Here is a 16,264-nt window from a genome sequence, read left to right on the forward strand (position 1 = left end):
CCAGCCACTTCTTAATCCTCAGAATGAAGGGGCCACAGCGCTAGTGCAGCCCTGCGGCTCCTTCACTGATTATTGCTGCATGGTGAAGATTCTTGCCATTTGCCGTGCAGGGAACTTTGTTTGATGCAAAAAAAACTGCAGTTCTTGCTGAAGCAAAAGGAGGGGACACAAAACAGAGAAGTATACTTTCTTCCTTTATGTCCACTCCTTGCTTTGGCTAAAAAAAAGACTTGATAAAAATCCAGCCTTAGGCCTCATGCACACGACCGTGCTCGTAATTACGACTCGTAATTAAGAGCACGGCCGGGCACGGGCAGCCGGCCGCTTTTCCGAGCCGTGCTCCCATTATAAAGTATAGCAGCACGGCCCGTAAAATAAAAAAATAGAACATGTTCTATTTTTTTAACGGCACGGGCACCTTACCGTGAGAAAACGGGAAGGTACCCGTGGCTAACAGAAGTCTATGGGCCCGTTATTGCGGGTCGTAATTACGACCCGCAATAACGGGTGTTTTTACGGTCGTGTGCTTTAGGCAATCCAGAATTGTTACAATTCTGGATTGTGCCCCCCCTGCTGGGACTCCAGCGATCAGCTGTAATCTGTGGGGAAACCTGGCAGTAAGTGTTTAATTTCTCTGCAGCGCCACCACAGGGGAAATTAAGCATTGCACAGTGACTACTCCGATCAATGTGTGGTCTGTGTAATGCAGGACAGGTCCTCCAAAGTAAGAGACACTCTTTGAAATCGCTCTCCACTCTGGCCAAGAGATGAGGATCCTGACCAAAGGACCTCCCTCTAATAACTGAAAATGACCTAATATGGCGTTCAAAATTTTTTGTTTATTTAAACTAGACAACCCCTTTAAGAACCATAACAAGGTTCATCTATTCATGTGGTTTGTGTTTCCATTTAGGGTATGTTCACATGTAGAGCCACAAACGTCTCAAAATATGGAGCGGTTTTTAAGGGAAAACAGCCCCTGATTTTCAGACGTTTTTTGAGCAACTCGCGTTTTTCGCGGCCGTTTTCATTGGAGTCTATGAGAAAACGGCTCCAAAAACGTCCCAAGAAGTGTCCTGCACTTCTTTTGACGAGGCTGTAATTTCACGAGCCGTCTTTTGACAGCGACGCGTAAAATGACAGGTTGTCGGCACAGTACATCGTAAAGCCCATTGAAAGTAATGGTCAGATGTTTGCCGATGTATTGGAGCCGTTTTTTCAGACGTAATTAGAGGCGTAAAACGCCTCCATTACGTCTAAAAATAGGTCGTGTGAACCCAGCCTAACTGTCCAACACCAATTCTGAGAATGTAGAACGGTTTCCTCTTGTTGGTTGTTGAACACAATTTCAAGTGCACTTATGGGAGGAGGTACGAGTTCATTTACATGCCACTATTCGCTTATCGCTTCCCCTTACCACAGAATGGGTCTTATCTTATATATGGACATCAGTTGGAGACTGAATGACTAAACCGGTTAGGCAGTTTTCATGTTTCTGGGCAGCAGCTGTTAAGAAAAGCATATTACAATATTGACTGGACCCAACATCACCAATCTAAGGGTATGTTCACACGCAGTGGTTTCAGGCGTAATTCGGGCCGTTTACGCCTCCAACTACGCCTGAAAAAACTGCACCATTACGCCTCCAAACATCTGCCCATTGCATGTAATGTGATTTACGGTATTCTGTTTCCACGAGGCTTAATTTTACGCGTCGCTGTCAAAATATGGCACGTAAAAAGACACCCGCGAAAACGAAGTGCATGTCACTTCTTGGGACGTTTTTGGAGCAGTTTTTCATTGACTCCATTGAAAAACAGCTCCAATAAGCCATAAAATACGCCGCGAAAAACGCGAGTTGTTACAAAAACATCTGAAAATCAGGAGCGGTTTACGCTTGAAAACTGTATTTTCAGACGTATTTTGCTAAGCGTGTGAACATAGCCTTATCCTTAATTCAGGCCAAAGTTGAATTTATGTTTACAATGGATTGGTTAAATACCCTCACTGACAAAGAACTGCTGAGTAAGCTTTTCCTTAAAGAGACTGTCACCAGATTATCAAACCCCTATCTCCTATTGAATGTGATCGGCGCTGTAATGTAGATGACAGCAAAGTTTTTTTGTTTTTTTTTTAAACGATCATTTTTGCCCAAGTTATGAGCAATTTTATATTTATGCAAATTAGCTTTTCATTGGACAACTGGGCGTGTTTTCTCGTATTTCCAACTGGGCGTGTATTGTGTTTTTACAACTGGGCGTGCATTGTGTTTTTACCAACTGGGCGTTGTGAATAGAAGTGTATGACGCTGACAAATCAGCATCATACACTTCTCATCGTTCCCACCCAGCTTCTTTCACTGCAGACACAGCGTGACGTCACCCACAGGTCCTTCAACCTTGTCGTCGGACAAAGAAGATACATCGGCTCCAGGCGTCCAAAAGGTTAATATGCTCATCTCTAGGGAGTTTGCTATTCTTACCTGCACATACCCTGCACTGTACTCTCTGACGCCTGGAGCTGATGTGTCTTCTCTCTTCCGACGCCAAGGTTGAAGGACCTGTGGGTGACGTCACGTTGTGTCTGCAGTGAAAGAAGCTGGCTGGGAATGATGACGTCACCCACAGGTCCTTCAACCTTGGCGTCGGAAGAGAGAAGACACATCAGCACCAGGCGTCAGAGAGTACAGTGCAGGGTATGTGCAGGTAAGAATAGCAAACTCCCTAGAGACGAGCATATTAACCTTTTGGATGCCTGGAGCCGATGTATCTTCTTTGTCCGACAACAAGGTTGAAGGACCTGTGGGTGACGTCACGCTGTGTCTGCAGTGAAAGAAGCTGGGTGGGAACGATGAGAAGTGTATGATGCTGATTTGTCAGCATCATACACTTCTATTCACAATAAAAACACAATACACGCCCAGTTGGTAAAAACCCAAAACACGCCCAGTTGGAAATACGAGAAAACACGCCCAGTTGTCCATTGAAAAGCTCATTTGCATAAATATAAAATTGCTCATAACTTGGGCAAAAATGATAGTTTAAAAAAAAACCAAAAAAACAACTTTGCTGTTATCTACATTACAGCGCCGATCACATTCAATAGGAGATAGGGATTTGATAATCTGGTGATAGAGCCTCTTTAAGGCCTGGTCTCCACTCATTACCACTCTCCCGCTTATAAGGCAACAACTTAGGTCCCAGTTCGAGCAGACCAATTGGTTTATTATGGAAGTCCTTCAGGGTTGCAATACGTTTTCGGTCTCTGGATAGGATTGATTTGGGGATTACATTGTGTCATTCATTATAACGGTTACCCCTGCCGCACATGGGAGATGGGGGGGAGGGGTTGTTACTGTTGCTATCTGTCGCTTATCTGATCTGTTTACCTTTATTGTTGTTTCATTAGTGCATTGCGCAGTGTAATCAGTACCGACTGTTTTTTATTGCTCTGTTTTAAGAAAAACTTAATAAAAAGAGTTAAGAAAAAAATGTAATTTCAAGCACCAGCCATAATATAGACCGCAGCTTAGCAAACAATGCTTAGGATAAGGCCTTGTGCACACTTCCGACACCGTTTACACGGCCGTTTTTGACGGATCCGTGTGGCCGTTTTAGCGGCCGCGTGCACTCCGAGTTTCCGTTTCAGAGCGCCGAGCATGGTACTGTCCAGGGTGCTGAGAGTTAATGGGCTGCACTGATCGGCGGTAACTCTTTCAGCACCCTGGACAGTACCATGCTCGGCGCTCGGAAAATACAATTTTAATTTAATAAAAATTTTTTTTTAAAAAAGTTCATACTTACATTCCTCCTGTCCGGCCTCCAGCGATGACATTTCATCCATGTCGCCGCTGCAGCCAATCACAGGCTGTAGTGGTGGTCACGCACGTCAGGATGACGTCAGAAGGCCGGCCTCCAGGGATGACGCGTCATCCCACGTGACCGCCTCTGCAGCCAATCACAGGCTGCAGCGTCATTCAGGAAGGTCGGACTGGAGGAAGAAGAGGGACTCGTCACCAAGACAACGACCGGTGTACGTATGAACTGCTTTTTTATTTTTAATCAGCAGCCTCTTTTCTCTATCAGTTATTGATAGAGACAAGTAGCTGCTAATTAGTGTAATATTTCTGTTATGTTTTTCTGCCCGCCAGGCCGTTGCTAGGCAACGGCTCCGTCACACACAGACGGCACACGGATGCCTTCCGTGTGCCTTCAATTTTTTTGACGGCCCCATTGACTTTGCATGGGCCTCGCGGTCACGGAATCTCGGACCAAAGTACGACATGGTCTACTTTGGATCGGAACGGAGCAACGGGACCGTCAAAAAAACGGAAGTGTGCATGGCCCCATTGAAATGAGTGGGTCAGTGTGCTAACCGTCAGAAAAACGGCTAGCACCCTGAAGAAAAAAAACAAGGTAATACAAAAAGATTACAGAAACTTTTTGGGCAAGAAGCGATCTCCCTCTCCTCATGTATGGCACGAGCCTAAATACTCACCCTGGAACCAGCTTTTTCTGCAGCAACCTGTTGGGAGGCTGTGGTGGGACTGGAGGTGGCACCGGTTTGTTTTGAGGTACCGGAGGTGGCTGGATCTGTTTGGAGTGCTGGCTCAAAGCTTCTATAACACTGGGTGTTTTTGCCACAGGTGGTGGAGGGGGGTCTGGAACGACAGCAAATAATTTTAGTTTGTGTAATACATACAAATCCGTTTACGCCGTACCCAGTAGGTGCGGACAGGATGGATGTTAATAGGGCAATACACATGAATCTTTGACCAAGCTCTGTTCACGTGTACAAAATGTAAAGAATGAGGAAAGCATGCCATACAGTTAACGAATAGACTTGGTGGGACTGCACGAGGGGTTTCCATTGGCCTCATCATTGTATAGGAGCTCTGGGAAGAATTCCTTTGGTGTCCCATATTACTATCCCACCTTATAGGAACTGGGAAGTGACTACCTGAGGCCAATGGAGCCAGCCGCCATACCAACCAAATGTTCTTGTGTTTTCAGAAGTTGAACAGGCATGCAATATGTGGCACTGTGTATCTCTACAAAACTAGTCAGCGGTCTCCATAAAGAAGCCAGATACGAAGGTAGTACCCACTGTCTTGAAGTCACAAGTAATGCATTGAAAGCCATAAGAGGAGATCATAAAACCAGTCATACACTATGGCAATGCCAATGTTCACCGAACAATCACACAGTTAGATACAGGGAAACATAACAGTACGATTCAGTGGATGAAACGCTAACAACGTGGATCTCACACACAATTCTATAGCAAGCAATGCATTGACATGGTGCTGGTGAGTGGTTGACAGGAGGTCACGTACTTGTGGCGGTAGAGGTGACACGCATTGGTGGCACAGGGGCATGGATAGCTGGTGGGTCAGATGACGACCTCTGTCTGCTGCCACTCTCATGTCCTAGTGGATGACATTTCCACGCTGGGGTATTTGAAGGGGTGTTGTGTATACTACTGCCAAATATAGTCGACTGTACTAGAGGGGACAAAAATCAAGAGGATGGAGGAAATATTTCCATACATCGCACACAAACTCAGCAGGCATCCAAGAGTTAACATGACTTATTCCTCTACATTACATGTATACCCTTATTTTTTATGAAATCCCACTATCTATATATAGTGTGGAGTAACTTAGAACTGGTTTACATTATTTTTTTTAGTTTCATGATGTCCCGTTGCTCCACTCACATTCAAAGCTGCATTAACATCATTGCAGGATGTACTAGAGCACTCTTCCAGCATGGGCAGTACAGACTACCTACCAGCAGGGGGCAATAGTAAGACCTTTGATATTTATAAAATGACTTTATATACTTGGGGGTTTTTTTTTACCACAATGATATTTTAGGAGTCTACTTTGTAAAAAGCAAAGGGGAGAGTGGCAGGTGACCAAAAAAAAGTAGGAAACATACAGCCATAAAGGGGTGATAAATCTGTGATTGACCCGCAGCTAGAGCTTTTTAATACCACAGATTGCTGATCCCTATGGCGAAACAAGGGTCGTGCATGATGGATTTCAACGAGCCAAATCCCTTGCTACCCTTGAGATAAGCGGCAACAATCTGTAACGGTCACCCACTTGTCCCTATGGCAAATAACATACACTCAGTCGATCCATACATGCGTTTATGGAAGAGCAGGGAGAAATTGGACAATGACATACGTTCGTTGTACTGTCTAAATGACCAGAATGCAAGATAGATCACAAGATATAGAAATAAACAGGAGATAGAAGTAGAAAGAATAGGCACACTACACAGTCAAATAACCACATGATCTCCAAATATTACAAGTGAACCTTGGAGTCTAATAAAAAATAATAATAAAAATAATAAATCATTTTAAAAAATGTGGACAAAAAAGTTTTGTAGGGAAGATATTCATCGGATTCTGTTGCGGTCCCTCAGGAGGGGGAGAGGTGTTCGGTTTGGCTACATTACATAACAGTGCCAGGTCATTTTCTCAGACACATTGCAGGGCGCTGCTCGAGTCCCGTCCAGCTTTTTTACACTGCTATTTTTGTTTCCGGAATAATAGAGCACTATATAATAAAAAACTAAAAGTTTGTACCTCGCTTAGTCCTTACAAGGGACGCTGTCACTAGTGTAATAAACTGTACATCTAGTACAATGGATTATTCATCTTCATACAGTGCGGACAAGAAGTCGTATCCCAACAGCTGACAGCTCCCAGCGATCATACATATCCCAATACTGCAGCATATCACACAGCCGGCCCAATACCCAAGGACAAAGTATGAACCATTCTGGAGATTGAATGTCATGCTGGAAATACAGCAGGAGGATAACCACCAACAGTTTCCATTAGACTGATGTGGTCACCGTCCAGCCAGACAACTCAAATGGCAGGAAAGCCGGATCTGGTCATATATGTGATGGGTAAACCAGAGGAATAACCCTTTACGACCAGACTCATTTTCTTTTTTTAGGATTAGTCTTTTTCCTCCCCGCCTTCAAAAAGTCATAACTCTTATTTTTTTTTTTCGTTGACACAGCCATATCAGGGCTTAATTTTACGGGACAAGCTGTTCTGTCTATTGGCACTATCTAATATTATGTGCGATGTACTGGGAAGCTGGAATTTTTTTTTAAAATGAGATGGAATTTTTTCTTATGGGATTCTTTTTTACGCCGTTCAATGTACAGTGAAAATTACCTTCATTCTGCGGGTCAGTACGATCACGGTGATACCAAATTTATATAGTTTTTGTTATGTTTTAGTACCTTTAACATTTTTTTAAAACGTTGCATCGCTATATTGTGACCCCATAACTTTTTTATATTTCTGTGTATAGAGCAGGGTAAGGCGTCTTTTTGTACGTGGAAAGATGTCATTTTTATTCATACCATTTCGATAACTGTTTATAAAAATTTTTGTGGGGGTTGAAGTGGCAAACAAAACAAACTGCGATTCGGCCCTTTTGATTGGATAAATATTTTTATAGTTCGTGTATTTTTGGATGCAGGGATACCCAATATGTTTATTTTAATACGTGATCTAGGAAAACCCCCGTGATCTGAATTTTCATAAAAACTGTTTTTCTTTACTTTTATTTAGCCCCCCCCCCCTAAGGTGCTTGAACCTGCGATTAGATCGCTTATGCCATAGACTGCAATATCACAATATTGCAGTCTATGGCAAAATCAGTGCATTGCTATTGATTATTGATTTTGAGGTCTCAATAGCAATCTTCCTATCGCAGGCCGGGGAGCATTCACAAGGCTCCCAGCTGCTATATGAGTGCACCGGCTCCCGCGTTCTCGCCGCACGGGAGCTGGTGACCAGCCCCGAAGCAAAAGGGGCAGTAAAAACCCCTTCACATGATGGTGGTCACATCGGACACCGGCATCTGAGGGGTTAAATGCTTGCGATCAGAAATTTTTCTGATCGCAAGCATTGCTGCTGGGCCCTTGCTGTGCAACACAGCAGAGACCCGGCGCCTAAGGCGCCCACTCTGCTTCCGAGGCAAATAGGCATATTAGCGACGTCTTAAGGGTTAAACGGCAGGATGTGGCCATGACCAGCGTCATCATATTGGAAGGTGTGCAGCCCCTAATATGTAGTGGTTACACCTACTAGATTGATCACAGATAGACTAGCACAACTACATGTAGAAATGTTGCAATCATCATCATATAGATATATTTGGCAATGACGTGGTGTCTGAGGCGCCGTTAGCTCCACTCCCAGCCCGACCTGCAAGAAGCCTGTGAGGAAGGAGATGTGAGTGCTCAGTCTGTCTGTTGTTTGTGCCTCTATTTGTCTGTGTGTGTCTGTGTTTGTGTGTGTCTTTGTGTGTGTGTATTTGTGTGTCTAAGAGCCTATATATGTATCTGTACAGTGGCGCAGCTATAGGGGGTCACAAACTGTCTCAGTTACGACCGGGCCGCCAAGACTGGGGGGCCCGCCCGTTGCCACACAGCGCTGACCGCGCTTCCAACTGTATTTGCGTCAATTCAGTGCAATGCTGGAGCCTTGCTCCAGCATTCACTGTGCCGCGAGCAGCTCGGCGCAAGCAGGCGCGACTTAGTGACGTCTCAACAACGCGCCTGTCTGCACCGAGTCACTCACAGCACAGACCGGAGGAGAAAGATTCTCCACCCATCATGGGAACGGGGATAGGTAAGTATGTTATTATTTTTCTATTAGGTACGTACATATGGGGGCATTATCCTGGCTATGGGAGGGGGTCTCATATGGATGGTAGCTGCTGAAGGGGCATTATACTATATGGGGGCATTATACTGCATGGGACAGCTATGGGGGGCATTATACTTTATGTGGCAGCTATGGAGGGCATTATATTGTATTGGGGGCATTAAACTGTATGTGGCAGCTATGTGGGTCATTATACTGTATGGGGCATTATACTATATGTGGCAGCTATGGAGGGCATTATAGTGTATTGGGGACATTATACTGTATGGGACAGCTATGGGGGGCATTATATTGTATGGGGGCATTATACTGTATGGGACAGCTATGGGGGGCATTATATTGTATGGGGGCATTATACTGTATGGGACAGCTATGGGGGGCATTATATTGTATGGGGGCATTATACTGTATGGGACAGCTATGGGGGGCATTATATTGTATGGGGGCATTATACTGTATGGGACAGCTATGAAGGGAATTATACTGTTTGGGGCAGCTATGGGGGGCATTACAGTGTATGGGACATTGTAGTGTATGGGGCAGCTATGGGGCATTATACTGTATGGGGGCATTATAGTGTATGGCGTAACTATGGGAGCACTATACTGTATGTGGCAGCTATGGGGCATTATACGGTGTGGGGCATTATACTGTATGGGACAGCTATGGTGGGCATTATACTGTATGGGACAGCTATGGTGGGCAATATACTGTATGGGGGCATTATATTGTATGAAGTGCATTATACTGTATGGGGGCATTATACTGTATGGGGCAGCTATTGGGGGCATTATACTTTGTGTGGGCAGATATGGGGGGCATTATACTGTGGAGGCAATAATGGGGTCTGTCCGGCAAGCCGGCTGGGCATAGGCGTGCGCAGGGGTCTGGTGCGTTTGGGAAGGGGTAGGGGGGCTCAAGCTAAATTCTTGCACCAGGGCTCATGAGCCTTTAGCTACGCCCCTGTATGTGTATAGATTTCTGTGTGTGCATCTACTACATTATCTGTATTCAGAGTTATCACTGTGTGTTATTTGTGGTGTTACATAGGACTGCATGTGACACCTACTACATTATGTGCACTGTGTGTAGGGCTGGGCGATTTTGCAAAAAAATAAAATCTGGATTTTTCTCAACCCTATGGAGGATTTTTGATTTGATTCACGATTTTCTTATTTTTAGGCGTAATTAAGGAATGACTGTGCATGCAATTCCCATATCTCCATTCTCTCTTTATTTATTTGGCTCAGAGAATAAAAAGAACAACTATGAGTGCAGAGGAACGCCAAGAACAACGAGAAACCAATTCCTAAAACAAGGCGTTAATAAGGCAAAACCCTGAAGACAAGCCTGTAATGAATGTCGTCATTCTCAAAGAGCACAATACTTATTCCTTTTGCTAGCAAACCCGTGTAACAGGTTTTCTGTACTAGTTATAATATAAATTAATATTCTCTGGATATAAAAAGTAAACCAGCAGTTCATACGGAGTTATGTATTTAGAAGTAGGCTTCTTTTGGAGTGTGTCTCTTTAAATCCAGATGGGAGAGCAGTTTGTGGACGCTGTGATGTAACATGTCGCACAAAGCTTGCCTTTGTGTACACAACGTGCAGGGACACACAATAAATTCATTGCTTTACCTTTTGCGATGTTCCTTGGGGGTAAAGGAGGGGCAGGAGCAGTACCAGCCGTGCTGCCAGGGTTGCTGCTGTTATTGAGGACTGCACCGTAAGTTTCATTCTGGACGATATTTGGCAGGAAACTTCTCTGTTTGTCCTTGGCAATGTTCGCCGCATCTCTGGCCAGTGAGGCAACGCTAGACTGCATTGAATTTGGTCCAATTTGGTAAAAACTGACTGGTCTGTCTTCCCGGCGGTTGGGACTTGGCTGCTACAAGATCACAGATTTTAGCAAAGAATAAGTCAGACGACAAAGAGAGGTAATAGAATATAGAGTCCAAAGCAGCAAAACTATACAAAGTACATATAAAAAAAACGAAATTCTAGATTATCAAGAGGACACGCCGACCTCTACAAGACACACAGGATCTCAAGAATCAACCATATAATCTTGAGAATCATTTAAAATGACCAAAATTTGGTTGCAGACCGCAGCTATGGATTGATTAAACACATTATATATACACATATACACACATATATATATATATATACACACACACATATATATATGTATATATATATATTCCAAATTCAGTCTCGAAGCCGAGATTTTAAGGATCATGCAGTCACTATGTTCACATCATGACTACATTTAACATATATGCCATCTTTGTCTCAACTTTTAACACATTAAATGCAGTGTGGCAAGAAACAAACTTGACTTCTTCAATGGCTTTTGTTGTGTGATATGACGCTGCAGCAAGTTATCAGAGTGAAGTTAAAGATGGCGACATCTGTATACGTTAAATATAGGTTGTGATGGTTGCCTAACTGTGGCATCCATAACCATAGATTATGTCGGATATGTCGTGAACTGGAGTCTGAGAGCTCATGACGTATCCATTAAACGTATACCGTTATAGTCTATGGGTGACAGATGCCAATATTAGGCATCCGTCTAATGGATCAGTCACCCTTAAACTATAATGACATCCGCATACGTCATGAAAGGCTATTGGTAACCCCATGACGTATCCGCTAAATGAATGCCAGTGACGTATGCCATACAGTGGTATACGTCAAGCATAGGCTACCATGTTTATAAAACATATACCACGTATTGGCCTCTATCGGGCTAATGGAGCTTCCCCAACGTACACGCTAAACGGACATCACAAATGTGGTGTGAACAGGGCCTAAGTACGCTTTGCATAAATTAAATGTGCAAAGAATGGAAAAGTGTCTAAAACCTCCGGGCGCAAGCGCAGTGGCAAATATGAGGACATCTTTACAAGGGTGCCATCATTTGCATAAAGTGCATGTATGTCACGAATATTGTAATGTGCACCCAGGTTATAGATTCCCTTTAAGGGACATGTCTGACAGTAAAGTGGAGCTAGACTGCTGTCTGTTTCCAAAAGCAACCACTGGCGGAGAGATATTATGCACAATTTTCTATAAAAAACCATCCATCCTAAATATACATTGGCATGAAAAAAAAGACTCTTACGTCAAGGTATATTTCTACTGAAATATAAGGAAGAGGTTAAGAGCTGAAGCTAACCTGAATCTTTTCATCCACATCATCATCGCTTTCATCCAAGTCCACGTGATGCAACCGCCATTCATATTCCACATGTACATGAGAATTGAACCGTCCAGATAACGCCTGGATCAACTGAAAGACCAGAACAAAGTCAACAAAGGAGAAGAAACATCTGTCTGATATTCACTGATCCGAGAGGTGATTTATATGCGATTGGAAGATATTTTGCAAAAACAGCGCACGCCATTCACAAATCTGGCGCATTTTAGGACTCCTCTTAGCCACGCTTTTTTTTCAATCAAATTAAAAACGGTCGAGTGAATGTAAAAAGTGTCCAAAACACAAGAAATTTGGCGCATGGCATGTACGCCATAATTCTGGCGCAATTTGCTGTCAAATCTCCCGCATTGTAAAGTTTAGGACAACCCTTTCTTAATAAAGGTCTATCTGCACTCACTTGACTGTTTCTTTAGTTTCAAACACAATTCGGATATACAATAGGCAGTTTACAAATAATAAGTCAGGACTTCACGCAGGAGGTCAAGTAAACGATATCCAGCAGGGTATATTATTTAAAGGAACGAGATAAAATTAAACATTACGAACATGGTGTCGCAGCCATGGGGACCAAATCTTATCAAATTGTGCTACAGTATCATGTCTAACGGCATTACGTTTTTCGTAAAACAAAATTCTATTCATGCGATTTTTTACTGCTGTAATTGAAAGTGACGACTTTCTCCAATTTTGAGCAATATGTATACGAGGTGACATCATAAGGAGTTGAAGCAATTTAAAGGTAGGGTAAGAAAGACCGTCTGGTTTCACCCCTAGCAAGGAAACCTCAGGGGTAAGCTCTATGTGAGTGTTCATCACTGAATTAGCAAGTGTCATAATCGATCTCCAAAAATATTTGACTTTTTGACAAGTCCAACACGTGTTCAGATGAGGTCCACACACCCCCTAAAGCATGTGTCAGGAATATCAGGGTACATGGTGTATATTCTGGTCGGTACCATATATACTCTATGCAATAACTTCAGAGGTCTCCATCAGGGTGATTTGTAAACTCCCCTTACTAGCAGTAGTGCAAATGAAATCCCATTGCTCATGATCAAGTGATATCGCCAGCTCTTCGTCCCACCTGATCATGAACGGCAACTTGCACAGTAGGTGAACAGTTTAAAGTAGAATAAAGATAAGACAATGATCCTGATAAGTTAGCTCTAAAAAGACATAGGGATTCGATAGGTGCTGAGTCTAACTTAGGGGAGGCGGAGGTGATTGTTGTAAAAAAAAAAAAAATCTGTTGAGCACGGAAAAGTTCAGTAGATGGCGGGTGAAACTTAACATTGAAATAATTAGGAGTCATCAATTTGCCACCAATGATGAAGTCTCTCACGATGATCAGTTTATTGTCTAACCACCATCTAAAGGAGTGCGGGTTTAAAGCTGGGGGAAATTCAGGATTACAATATAGGCGTTGTAATATAATGACCCTGTAAAGCGAACTTAAACCTAACGCTCGCTCATAACACCAGGTCAAAGTAGGAAAATGGAGATACTTGTCTGAAATTGTTAGGATATAGAGCAGAGGTCCAAATTAACATGGGCCACGTCAGGGGGGAAACTAAATGGGCTTCAAGACTGGTCCAGAGAGTTGACGGTTTCTTTATCTGCCACAGTCTTGGAAGGAGAAAGCTTCGATCATGCTCAACCACCACTCCCATACATCCCCTTCGAATTCCCCAACAGAAAAACGGTCCTTGTTGTCCATAGCTACCAATCACAGAGCAGTTTACAAAATAATAGCTGAGTTCTGATTGGTTGCTATGGAGAGCAAGATCAACCTTTCAATGATGCATTTCGATAAACGAGGCCAAACGTCCGTATTCTAACATAATGGAGGAGATCAATAATGTCGTAAAATGCGTAATTTTATGAAACAGCAAACTTAACAAAATGGCGCATGCGGAATGATGAATTTGGCACAACTCATTAGGAAGGTTAGGCAGTTTCCTCTTCCTTACACTATATCATGGCTGGTGTATTTTACACCAATATTTTGTGCCACCGCCTCTTTTTATGGTTCAATCTTTTTATTGATATTTTTCAAACAAACACAAAAGGAACAAACATGATCAATAACCACATATTTCCATGTACATAAACTGAAAAAGTATAATGTTGAGTTATTGGAATATAAAATTCTGTGTCAATACTTTGATAATTGATCAAAAGAACATATACCGATCAGGTGTGCTCACCCCTCATCAGCATTAACAACAAAATAACAAATAAACATAACATTACAAGTATACTCAATAGGTCTTTTCTTCAAGAATTTCTTGTTTTAACTACAGAGTCATATCACATCAATTCTCATGCTTTTGTACAGTGCAGACTGTTCTTCCACACGTCCCATATCCCTGAAAAAGTAGTAAATTTGTCTGAACCATACAGAAGGATCTTTTCATATGTATATGTGTCATTAACAGATGAAATGACTTCCGCGCATGTGGGAATGGAAGAAGATTTCCAATATCTTGTCACTACCGTCTTAGCGATGATCAAAATTTTACATATGAGTATCCTTAATCTGGGCGGTATCACATGGATATCTAGCAATAGCAATGCCATTTGTGGAGAGTTAGAGACCACTTGATTGGTCAATGAGGAAATCAAGCCGAAGATATCTTGCCAGTATGTTTTCAACCTTGGGCATTTCCATAGAATATGAAGCAGAGTACCTCTCTCTCCACATCCTCTCCAACATCTACAGGAAGAATTGGGATATATCCTACTTAGACGTTCAGGTGTATAGTACCATCTTAGCATAGTTTTCATTGCTGCTTCATAATGAGAGCTACATTGTACTGATTTATTAATCCAAATAAAAGCTCTTGTCCACTGTTCAGGAGTAAAGGCTTGTCCCAGCTCTCTTTCCCATTCCCTATATGGGTATGCTTTGTTAAATGAATCGTGATCATATATAAAATTGTAAATGGCTTTCAAGCCTTTACCTCTTGTCGATAGTATGGGAAATATAGCGTTGTTGCAAAAGGTCTCATGTTTATGTTGGTAGCGGAGAAGGTGGCTAATTCTGAAATATGTATAGAATTCTGTAGTAGGTAAGTTAAACCTTTGGGAAAGTATTTCAAATGATATCATATGAGATCCTTCCAAGAGCTGAGACAGATCCCTCACCCCCCCCAGTTTCCAATGCTTAATATGTAGGTTAGGAATAGCTAAGGGTAATAGTTCTATTGGAGAATTGGCTTCGGACAAGGGACTGCTAGATTGAGAGTACTCATGAAATTTCGACCAGCTATATATTGAGGCCCTTGTCAGTGGAGAAACGCCAGGTGGGGTAGGTATCCCCCAACATGAAGCCAACATTAACAACTTCAGCGATACTGGATGTGCTCCACACGATTCAATGTGTACCCAATGTTTACTATCATCCTCTATCCACCATGAGGACAGCTGCGACACCTGCGAAGCCAAATAATAGTGATAAACATCAGGCACTCCCAATCCACCTGTTCTCTTACTTTTAGCTAATAATCTGTAGGAAATTCTAGGATGTTTATCGGCCCATATGAAATGAGAGATGATCTTTTGCATTGAGGTGAAAAAGGACATGGGAATCTGAATTGGAAGAGTTCGATAGAGGTATAACAATTTTGGGAGCAATAACATTTTAAAGGCCGCAATCCTTCCAATCCAAGAAACCTCTGATTTAGTCATTCTCTGTGCTTCTACTTGTATATGTGTCAGTAATGGTTCATAGTTGTGTTTAAAAAGCTGTTTGTGTGTACTTGTCAAAACTATTCCTAAGTACTTAATGCCGTCTACTCGCCAATCAAAAGGAAATTTGGTCTTCAAAAAGTATAAAGATTGCTCTGAAATGTTGAGAGGGAGAACCTGCGATTTCTGAGTATTCAGTTTATAGTATGATATGTTCCCAAATAATTTGATAACCTCCATAACCTTAGCAAGAGACGTCTCCGGGTCAGATAACGTCAGAATTATGTCATCCGCATATAGTGAAACTGTATGTGTGCGATCTCCAATCCTGATGCCACATATCTCAACATCTTCTCTTAAGGCTTGAGCTAGAGGTTCTATTGATAAAACAAAGATCAGTGGCGATAATGGACACCCCTGTCTAGTCCCATTAGTGATGAGGAATTCCTCAGAAAGTGTGCCATTTGTGAATATTTTAGCAGATGGAGCGGAGTAGAAGGCTAGAATTGCGTCCAAAATACTGCCTTCAAAACCCATATACCTAAGAACCGAAAATGCATACGACCAGCTAATCCGGTCAAACGCCTTTTCGGCATCCAATGATAACAGTACTGCTGGTGTACCTCGGGATTCTAA

General features: G+C 42.6%; 1 protein-coding gene across 4 annotated transcripts in view; it reads right to left on the reverse strand.

The window, feature by feature from the left end:
- The window catches only part of ASAP2 (ArfGAP with SH3 domain, ankyrin repeat and PH domain 2), a 217,378-nt gene that overhangs the window by 11,896 nt on the left and 189,218 nt on the right, over positions 1-16,264 (reverse strand). For 2 of the 4 annotated variants that reach the window (XM_075861122.1, XM_075861124.1), the window contains 4 exons: positions 11,897-12,010; positions 10,351-10,600; positions 5,336-5,503; positions 4,498-4,660 (listed from right to left, as the gene is read on the reverse strand). In XM_075861122.1, the coding sequence (XP_075717237.1) occupies positions 4,498-4,660; positions 5,336-5,503; positions 10,351-10,600; positions 11,897-12,010 (695 nt within the window). Of the gene's footprint in view, positions 1-1,419; positions 1,507-4,497; positions 4,661-5,335; positions 5,504-10,350; positions 10,601-11,896; positions 12,011-16,264 lie in introns of those variants that run through there. The other 2 variants (XM_075861125.1, XM_075861123.1) reach the window with 2 other exon arrangements.

This window comes from Rhinoderma darwinii, chromosome 4, assembly GCF_050947455.1.
Source record: "Rhinoderma darwinii isolate aRhiDar2 chromosome 4, aRhiDar2.hap1, whole genome shotgun sequence".
In the NCBI taxonomy this organism is placed as follows: domain Eukaryota; kingdom Metazoa; phylum Chordata; class Amphibia; order Anura; family Rhinodermatidae; genus Rhinoderma; species Rhinoderma darwinii.